This window comes from Suricata suricatta, chromosome 8 (assembly GCF_006229205.1).
Source record: "Suricata suricatta isolate VVHF042 chromosome 8, meerkat_22Aug2017_6uvM2_HiC, whole genome shotgun sequence".
In the NCBI taxonomy this organism is placed as follows: domain Eukaryota; kingdom Metazoa; phylum Chordata; class Mammalia; order Carnivora; family Herpestidae; genus Suricata; species Suricata suricatta.
Window position 1 is genome coordinate 14,943,244 of NC_043707.1, and position 10,718 is coordinate 14,953,961.

General features: G+C 42.0%; 1 protein-coding gene across 2 annotated transcripts in view; it reads right to left on the reverse strand.

The window, feature by feature from the left end:
- Positions 1–3,299: 3,299 nt before the first annotated feature.
- PDILT (protein disulfide isomerase like, testis expressed) overlaps positions 3,300–10,718 on the reverse strand; it is a 45,720-nt gene continuing 38,301 nt past the window's right edge. For both annotated transcript variants that reach the window (XM_029948316.1, XM_029948317.1), the window contains exons 9-12: positions 9,623–9,743; positions 7,276–7,454; positions 5,063–5,152; positions 3,300–3,654 (exon numbers count right to left, since the gene is read on the reverse strand). In XM_029948316.1, the coding sequence (XP_029804176.1) occupies positions 3,424–3,654; positions 5,063–5,152; positions 7,276–7,454; positions 9,623–9,743 (621 nt within the window). In that variant the 3' untranslated portion in view covers positions 3,300–3,423. The remainder of the gene's footprint in view (positions 3,655–5,062; positions 5,153–7,275; positions 7,455–9,622; positions 9,744–10,718) is intronic.

The window sequence follows — 10,718 nt, forward strand, 5'->3', positions numbered from 1 at the left end:
GCCATACCTGAATAATAATAAAACCTACATTTTAAAACAATAAATGTCACCTGCACTTAATGCAGCTGGATCGTCCATCTTGTGCTATTTCTCTAGATGGATGTTTTTCCACTTCTTCTTCAAAATTCCCACCCTCTCTTAGCCCCACACATTTAATGACATCATGGTGTACTCATGGGAGCCACTAAGCAGTGCCTCTCTCCTTCCTGTCTCTGGACTCATCTTCCACATCTCCTCTCCTGTCATGATGGAGGCAGTAGTATCCTTCTTCCTGGGCTGAGTATTCTCATCTGCTGGTCCCTTCCATAGAAACCTTCCTTTGACCCCACACTCCTTCCAGCCACCATCCCATTTTCCATCCGTTCACAGGCAAACCTCACAGATTTATCTGCACACCCTCCACTCAGCTTCACACTAATTTGCTTCCTGATCTGTCAACTCCATTGACTTTGCTCATCAAGACCACCAAACACATCCATGTTGCCAAATTCAATCGCTTTTTTTCTTTATCTTGCTTCCAGAAAAGTAGTCAAAAAAAATATGTTTTTAAACAAACCTCAATTTATTAGAAGTTCCCATTTTCTTGGAATGCTCTTCTCTCAACTTTTAAACATGGATAGGAGACTTGATCTTAATAATCTTGACAGTTGTCACTTACTGAGTGCCTCTCAGGCCAGACACTGTACTGAATGCTTTCACATTTATTGTCTCATACAATAATTGTTCCAACACATGTTACCAAGAAGACTATGGGTCAGAAAGATTAAGTTGCTTCCCTGAGTTGCTTCCCAGCTAGCCTGTGTTAAATCCATACTAAAGCCCATATCTTATTCAGATTTACTCCTATGATGCATTGCACTCCTTAGGGGTAAAAAAAAAAAAAAAAAACATTCTATGCTCAGCTATGAGGGTAGGTGGCTTTAGGTCTTTTTGTGAGGAATTGAAGCTAAAGTGTGGAAAATTTGAAAAATTGATCAAACAGAATAGAATACAAAGGATTTTGTGAGTGCTGTGTATTGGGAGGAGGTAGAAAATGAGTCAAGGGGGAAAGGCCTTTCCAAGAGAGGGTCATCACGGGCCTCACTTACCTATAGCTGCTTATCCCAACATGAGCTACCACTTTGTGAGGCCCCAGATACACATGGGAGACTTGGAGGTAGCACATCCATTCTCTGGCTGGTGGCCAGTTGGGAACTCTGTTGCATGTGATTTCTCCCTAGCAGCTCCCATGAACCCCTCCTTTGACCAGCAGCCACATAGCCTTAAGGCTGAGGCAGGTGATCCTCACACCATGTTCTGAATACTAACACCTGCCCCTGTCAGGGCAAGTTGGCTCAGGTGAGTTCCAGGGCCCCAGGCTGTTCCCTGCTTCATCTGGATGTGGATAGGCCAGGTTTGGAGGTGTGAGAAGGAGGTATAGGAGCTGGCTCAGGAGGCCTAAAGAGGTACAAACAGCCTTTCCCTTGCATAATAGGTGGCAAGTGGGAAGGCCCAGATGGTTTGCAGAGACTTTGCTCTGTAAAATAATATGCCCCCGCCCAACCCCTTTCTAAGAGTAGCTCTGTTGCCACTTGGCAAAAAATGATTATCACAAATCAGCAGCATGAGTCTGTGGTCAGGGGAATAATGACTTCCCAATGTGTCTATGTCCTAGTCCCCAGAACCTGTGAATGTTACCTTACATGGCAAAGGGGACTTTGCAGTACCATTAAGTTCAGATCCTGATATGAGGTTATCCAGGCAGGTCCATCAGCTAAGGCATGCAGGCAGCCCCCAGAAGCTAGAAAAGGCAAGGGATTCTTTCAGAGGGGATCAATCCTCCTGACACCTTGACTTTGGCTCAGTGAAACTGACTTCTGATTTCTGGCTTCCAGAGCTGTAAGAGAGTAAGTTGGTACTTTTTCAAGCCACTCAATTTGTGGTAATTTGTCAGAGCAATAATAGGAAAGTAATTCAGAATATAATCTGGGTCTCCAGGCAACACTGTCAGCACCTACCCCTTTGGGGATGACAGTGAAATCATGTATCTCAGAGATAAGGTGCTGGCTGAAATCAAATTTTATTTGATCCATGGATACTTATTTATTGAGCACCTACTGTGTCCAAGCAGCATTCTAGGCATTAGGAATACAGTGGAGAAGAAAAGAGAGATATCTGCTCTCTGGGGGCTTCTCCACCAGTGGGGGTCTCAGAGAGTATATTAATGCACAGCAAAATAAGGTGCTTTCAAATATTGGTACCTAGGGAACCCTCTTAGAGATGGTGACATTTGAACTGAGGTTTGAAGGATAGAAAAGACATCTGCATGAAGATATGTGGGAGTGCATCATGTATGTATTTAGGCAGAAGGAACAGCCTTGAGGAGAGAAAGCACTTGAACTGTTCAAGAATAGACAGGAAGTATGACTGGAGCCTAGAAAATGACACAGAGAGAAAAAGGAACAGAAGGGATCTGTGGAGCCAGAACTTTCTAGGCCTGGAAGACATGGTGAATAGACCAATATTATTCTAAAAGGGATAAAGATGCCATTACAGAATTAAAACAAGGTAGTGTTGCAAGCTTCCACCAATGTGGCTTTTTAAAAGATAATTTCAGCAGCTTTATGGAATATGGGTGGGAGATGGACAAGAAACAACAGAATGGCAATAGAAGCACTATTGGAGAGACTTCTTTGGCTGAGAATGGTGGGTGAAAGTGGAGGAAAGTGGGTGAAGGCACATGGAGATAAGTGGGGCATGTCAGTGGACAAAAGTGGGTTGAGTCAGTGCTAGTGGGTAGAGTCACATGCATTGGTGGAGTTACCTTTTAGGGTAGTAAACAAACAGGCTTGAGGATTATCCTAGCACCTTGCTGCTTAAGAGACCATGTCACTTACTGAAATATAGAAGACGGGACATGTTCAGGCCTGGATCTCTTTCTTATTGTGCCAAAATGTAGCCTAAACAAATCAGTCCACTTCATTTGTAAGTTTCAGCCAAACTCTGGAGACTCCAGCCTAGTGGAGATGGTGTGTAGAGTGGTTAAATGTAGTCTCTGGAGTGCCTGGATCATATCTCAAGGGCTTTCTGGCTGGCTCTGTGATCCTGAGTGGTCGCTTAACCTCTTTGCCTCAGTTCCCTCATGTGTAAAATGGGGATAATGAAAGTGATGTGAGAATTACATGATGGTGCAGCATGTTGTAAACACTCATTAAATGTTTCAGTTATGGCTTTGCTTGCAACCCTGCCTGAATTCCAGGCCAAACAGCTCTTCTAAGGCAGCACCAACAACAAAAAAGAGGTAATGCATAGAACAGGGCTAGACACATTCAGGAGTTTTTAATTATCCAGCCTCCACCACTGCAATGAAACATAATTTTTTAGAGCAGATCCACTTAGAAAATCATGCCAGGACCTGAAAAATGGCTCTTGGCTTTGGAGAAGTTATAGCTCTTCTTTCACTTTTGGTTTCTTCTCTTCTTTTGGAGGTCCCTTTGGCTTAGCCACCTTCTCCTCCTCCTTGGCTGGTACCTTCTGCCCAGCTGGCTCTTCCAGCTTTGTCATATTCTCCATCTCAGGCAACCTCTGGTCAGGTAACTCTTTCTTCATAACAGGTACTTCCTTTGCCTCAGCTAATGCCTCCTCTTCTGTCACTTTACTTTGCTCAATAGACAACTATTCAAGAAAAGAAAGGAGGGAAGAAATAGGATAAAGAAATAAAGAGGCAAGGAATATGTGATAATTGTGATTGTAATTACCAAACCTTCTTTTCCTGGAAATGCCCAGAGAGAGGCACTTGGAGCATCCTCATAGATGCCAGAGCTCACTGTGGTTTTGTCCCTCTAGAAAGAGAGCCTTTGAGGAACCCCCTTCCTCCACTCTAAGGCTACAAGTGTGGCTGCCCCAGGTCTAGCTCCAGGGCTGGGCCTGTGACCCAGGCCTATCAGGAATTTCTATATAGAACATTTGCTAGGACTGCTAAGAAGTAGGTGCTTGCTTTCCTTTTTTTTCTTTTTCTTTTTTAATGCTTATTTATTTTTGAGAGAGACAGAGAGAGAGAGAGAGAGAGACAGAGCACGAGTTGGGGAAGAGCAGAGAGAGATGGAGACAGAATCTGAAGCAGGCACCAGGCTCTGAAGTGTCAGCACAGAGCCCAACATGGGGCTTGAACTCACAAACTGTGAGATCATGACCTGAGCTGAGGTCAAATGCTTAACCGACTGAGTCACCCAGGTCCCCCTCTTTTTTTTTTTTTGTATATTTATTTATTTTTGAGAGAGAGATAGAGCATGAGCAGGGGAGGGGCAGAGATGAGGGGGGGACAGAGGATCTGAAGCAGGCTCTGTGCTGATAGCACACACCCCATGTGGTGCTTGAACTCACAGAACCATGAGATGATGATCTGAGCTCAACCGATTGAGCCACCCAGGTGCCCCTAGAACTTGCTTTCTAAGCTAAGAGGATGTTAGTTTAGAGCTGTGGGGAAATCTTTGACCCTCCATGGGGAAGTGACTGCTTGGGAATAAAGCTAACATGGGTAAAACACAAATGGCGAGACAGAAAATGAGTTTGAATTTCTGAATCCCCCTGATGTTCTACTAGTTATATGGATTAAGTTCCCATTGTTGCTTAAACCAAAGAGTAGTGTTTCTGATATTTGCAACCCAAAGGGTCCTAACTAATAGAGATGGTACCTTCCTGCAGATGGCCTCACTGAGGCAGGAACAGGATTCAGAGAGAATGGGGGTTGTCATTGTCATTGTCAAGGAAAATAATGCCAGAGAGCTGGATCCTGTCAAGACATCTGGGTACTGATTCAAGAACAGAGGACCCAGGGAACCAGCCTTAGGAGAACTCAGAGTCTTTGCCTTTCCCTCCATTTCTAAAGTCTGCCATTTCTGCTTCCTTGTAGTAAGTGCCCTTGAAATAAAGTCATCCACAGTGGGTAGTTGTTCACCGGTCATCAATGATCTCCAGGGTATACAAGATTATGGGACTCTTGGCATACTCTCTCCTAGTCCTTTGGGTTCTTCATGATTCTGTGTGAGACAGAATAATCCAGGGTATTGCTGTTTTACCTTACCTCATCCTCATCCTCAATCCTGGTCTTGATTTGACTTTCCAGGAAGTCAGAAAAGCCCTTCAGGGTATGTTCTCCCTTATACAGTACAGCCTAGGAAGAAAATGGAATAAGGTCAAGACAGTATCCCCTTCCTACAAAATATTCAGGGACTGCTATGTAAGATAAGTCCAGGGTCAAATTCCTAACAGACTGAGTACAGGAAAGAGGTTCTGTAGCCTCTCTGAGCTTCCATTACCATGGCTCTAACATAAGAATAATAATAACTCTTCCATCATAGGGGCTATAATGTAGTGGTTAGAGCACAGACCTCGGAGTCACACTCTCAAGGTTCAAACCCTGTTTAACCTCTCTGTGACTCAGTTTTCCTATCTGTAATGTGAAGATAACAACGCTATCTACCACATATGTTGTTGTAAGAATTTAATGAATTACTATATGGAAGGCACTGAAAACAGTACCTGACTCATAGTGAGTACCACATATGGTTGACATTATTATCATAACAAGAATAAGAATAGTTCTTATTTTACAGAGTATCTGATACATGATCATTGCTTAGTCCATAGTCCATACTAGTTCCCTTTCCTCTTTCAGTCTTTTTTTTTTTTACTCTGGTTAATGGATTTTATTTTATATCACATAGAACAAAAAACAAATAACTGAAGTATTTATTGCACAGAGTCTGTTGAAACTCAGAGACCTTTTAAGTCCTTGGGAAACAAAATTTAAATAACACTATTACTGTAAGTCTTAGTATATTTGAATGTAAGCTTCTTTTTTTTAAATGGCATTGACCCTGAAATTTTAATCTTTAGAGAATTGGGTTGTAGATGATAAAGTGCTGGAAGAGAAACTATAGGGCTAAAACATAGTTTTCAAGTCATTCTACCATGCAGCATTTATATTTGTTTTAAGTACATCCGGCTTAGGACTGGATCTAAAATGAAAATTTTAAATCAGTTTGCTCTTTTTTTTTTGTTTTGTTTTGTTTTGGTGTTATTGCATTTATTGTAGCTACTTTTTTATAGCTCCTAAGTAAAATATTGATAAAACAAATAGTTGTTTCCCATCTGTAGAACAGCAAAATAGATATTTTCAGGGGCAGATTATGGGTGGAAATTTCTATATACTGAAATATTTATTTATTATTTATTTATTTATTTTAGACTGTAGGCTTTTATTTTTATTTTTTTGCATTTTTTTGTAACTTTATATATATATTTTTTAGAATATCTGAAGTGGCAATCATTATATAGAAGTGTGTCTTGGGTTTTTCCCTTATTATTTTCCTCTTTCAGTCTTTAAGGTCATGAAGCTATTTACTGCCATTGGTTGTCTAAACTCCTTTTCAGATAACTGAAGATCTGTGACAGCTCCACTTTCTCAACCCAGCCAGTCTCACTTTCTACCACTCTCCCACATATATTTTCTGTACCAGAAGGATAGCATTTCCTTCAGAGTGCTATGGCTACCCTTCTGCCCACATCCTCATTCATATTATACTTCTGCCTATAGTTCACATCCCTCTTCTAATCTGATTTAAATCCTCAGCATTCTTCAAAATTTCATATCTGCATGAAATATCTGCCCTCCAGAATCTGTCCCCTTCAATTCCAATTGCATGTAGAGGTGGGCCTGTCATGACTTCTCTCCCACACTCAGTCATACTCTTCTTGGGAGCAGGAATCTTGGCTTGTATTGTTTTGATGGGCACCCTTCCTCACGTGCCAAAGCAAAGCAGCCTGGAGAGTATGTTCCATGACATTGGCAATGAATGCTTGGTGATTTATAATACTGAAGTGTAAAAGACATTGACTGCTTTTCTATCATGTGATCTTCCTTCTTCTTGTAGCACTCCATCCTCAATATTCACATTGAAATTTCCCCCTCCTTATTCCATAATAGCCTGCATAGAGCCCAGCACCAGTACCAGAGGAAACTGGGCCTGAATAATCAAGACATTCACATCTGCCTAACAACACTGGGTAAGGGAAGAACAGCTAACCCAAGCTGGACCCAATTATAGCAAGTCTTGGGACTTTTGGGGAAGCTAATGAAAAACATTCTTCAAACTGAACATGAGAGGATAATAGGGACTTGAGCTGAGAATGATGCTGTTTTGGTACAAGGTAGAGCTGCAGATAAGGAGAAACTGGTTCTGTGATAATGACATAATGACATTTCCAGGTATGTGGGTCCCAAGAGCTTCTTACCTGTTGAGAGTCCATGGGAAAGAGCCTGAAGAAGGGGTATCGGTCCAGGTACATCAGCTGAATGTCATTTGCTGTGATGTCAATCTTGGCAATGGTGACTGTTGAGTGGTTTTGATATTTTCTGCCCAACTCCTCCAGCACTGGGAAGAGTGCCTTACACTTTTCTGACCAGGGTGCATCTGAAAAAGAAGGACCATTGCTCAAGTTCACACTAATAAAACTGAAAGCCAATGCTCCCCCCACAAACACCATCACCATGTTCTACTAAGAGTTCTGTTGCTCTGCAAATTGCACTCTTTCTTTTAACAGTATATTACATTACTTTACATTTCAATCACGGTACCTGGTCATTATTAAATAAATTAGAAAAAATTTGATATAGTCCTTTTCCACCTAGACACTAACACTTTGAGCATGCTGGAACATTTTCTACTATTCTTTGTTTCTCCTTGAACATAGCTTTCCACTCCAGTTGAAGAGAAAAAAAACCCAAAAATATTTATGCTAGATAACTCCTCATGTTCTACCAGAAGTCGTGTGTGTGTGTGTGTGTGTGTGTGTGTGTGTGTGTGTGTGTATGAGAGAGAGAGCAAGAGCACAAGAGTTTTCCAACAGAAGTTAAGCTCACAGTCCAAGGTCACCCAGGTAATTAAGGAGAGGAAGTGGGGATTTGAAGTCAGGCTGCTTTGACTTGTACACGCCTTTTAGTCCCATGGTGGAGAATGTGCCTAAGAGGTGAACAGGAAGTTGTAACAAGTACAGTGACCCCTGGAAAGGAGACACTGGAGCTCCTTAGGGACAGTTGCTTTAAGTTTTGAGTCTGGCCCAGGCACCTAGCCCTCTGGAGAGAATTAAGAACCAGATCCAGCATGGAAAGAAACTGAACCTTTCCTACTCTTTGAGGTCCCATTATAGTTTCTGGCTCTGTGGGAGGGGTGGCCTCCAGGGCCCTGACACTCTACATTAGGATGATCATCCCTCCATTTACAAACCAAGTGCCTCCAAGACCATCTGCTCTCCCCGCAGCTCCCCTGGAGCCGGATGGGCCCTGGGTTGGAACAGGAGGGGGCATAATGGTCACAGTCCCAGGGGGCCAATCTGAGAGGCCTGCTTCCAAGAAAATGAGGCTGCTTTTGCCTCTTACCAGAACCAAATGAGCATTCTGATAACTCCAGTGGCAGGTAAGTATAGAAAAGCCACCCACCCTCTTACATAAAGGGAACAGATCATAGTTATTCAATCATGCAGACCTTAAACACCTCACCCTGTGGATGAGTCCCTTTTAGTGAGATTTTTAAAGGCTTGCATGTTGCAATCCAGCCCTCAGGCAGTAATGGCATCAGAGCTAGATTTGAATTCTTTGCCTTGGAATAATTTTCTGAGGCTAAGTTCCCTCATCTGTATAATGGAGAAATCCCATGGGCCCTCCTAAGAGGCTTGTTTTGAGGGGGAAAACAAAGCAGGGTGTGTAAATAGCCAACTCATGCCAGGTTCATTGTAAGTTCTCAATAAACAGTAAATAAGAGAGATGTCTGAAGCAACTTCAGTGTCACCCTTCTCTGTATATCAGAGTAGAAGTTAAGTCCCCAGTTTGGGCTCTCACAGGCAAGTCAGAAGCAGTAGAGAAAGGGTGATAGTCCTTTAGGCAAGCACTGGAAATAATTACAACAATAAGAATAATAATAGTAATAATAGCTGTTATTTATCAAGTGCTTGCAATGTGCTAGATACTGCTATGCTCTCCTTCTACATGATTTAAGTCTCCAATTTGGCCACGCCAACTCAGATAGGTGAAATATGGGCTATTTGGTAAGTTACTTAAAGCCACAACTGCTATTCTGTTCAGCAATTACAAGCCAAGGCACTGGGGTCAGGCTACCCAGGCTCCAATTCCAGTTCCCAGCATTTATTCACTGCCTGACTTTGGAAAAGTTTCTTCACCCTTTAGAGACTCTGTTTAGTCATATACAAAGTGAGAGCAATAATAGTAGCTACTTTCAAAGTGTGTCATGTGGATTAAAGGAGATAAACTATAGAATGGCTCAGCAGAAGGCCTGGTATACCACAGCATTGAATCATTGTTAGCCATCAGCATGATTATTGTCATAAGAGACACAGGCCTGGATTTTATGGAAGGTATTCCACATGTTCCAAGAATTAGATTTTCAGGAAGAGTTGCATTGTAGGTGATAGCATCTTAATCCAAACTCTTTGGATGTTAGAAAACCACCTTTGGCTTGGTGTTTTTGATAGATTTTGGAGTTTGGGGGGCCCAAGAATTCAGGAGCAACACTTGAAAAGTAATGTCTGGGCCATTGCCTTCTCTGGCCTCTGCAGAGATACTTACAGAACATCACAAATACGTCCCTTTCCTTGTCAAAGACCACCATATTGAAGTTCTTCCCAACGAGTTGCTTAACTGGCCCTTGGTACCAATATTTTGGAATCTCTTCACTGGATTGATGTTTCTAGGAAGCAAATTTGAGAGATCTTACAGTCTCCAGAAAGGGGTTGGCAGTTAGGGCTCCCTGCCCTGAAGGGAAACAATGGGAAATTTTCTCTTGTTCTTAACAAGAGCCTTAGAAAAGAGTTTGAAATGCTCATGTTCAACCTGTTTTTCCTGCCCTCCCCCCTAAAGTTTAGCTGTTCCCAATTACTTCCTGAGTCAAAATCAAGATAATTTGCACTACTTGTTAAAACCCTTATCACACTTTGGCTCCCACCAGCCTCACCAAGCTCATTACCATTCTTTCTTTGCTTTCTTCAACCATACTGGTCTTCTATTTACCCAAAGGGCTAGCTTTCTTGAACCACAGGCCTTTGTTTATGCCATTCCTGTGTCTGGAGGACCTTCCCCACTCCCCATTCTTACTCTCCTTTCTTTATCCTATTAACTCAGATTTACCCTTCGGAAAGATTTTGAGGAGGGCTTCCCTGACTCTTCCCAGACTAGGTCATATCCTGCTACCATAAGTTCTCATAACATTTGATATTTTTCTTTGTATCACTTATTCAAGTTTATCATTTATATCTTATTTTTCTCATTATTTTCTTTTCTAGTTATTTGATAATGTGTCTCTACTGTACTAGACAGAATGTCAGAAGGGATTTTTCTGTCTTCATCACTGAGTATCCACAGCCTGATACATCATAGTACCTCAGTAAATATTTTGTGAAAGTATGCATGAAAGAATGAACGTAGTTCTGATTCTCTTTGAAGGAGGTGGTAGAAATCTCACAACATATATTTTTCTCTTCAACCACTGCTTCCTGTAGTCTCTTGAATTCATACCCTTCTCTCCATATGCACTGCTGCTTCCCTACCCAGGTAGCCTTCATCTCTCGTCTAGATCACTGTAGTAGCCACACAGAGTTCCTAATCTTCTCTACACCTTTACTCTACCAGTAGGGTTTTATTTCACCATGCAAATTTGCTTTCCATT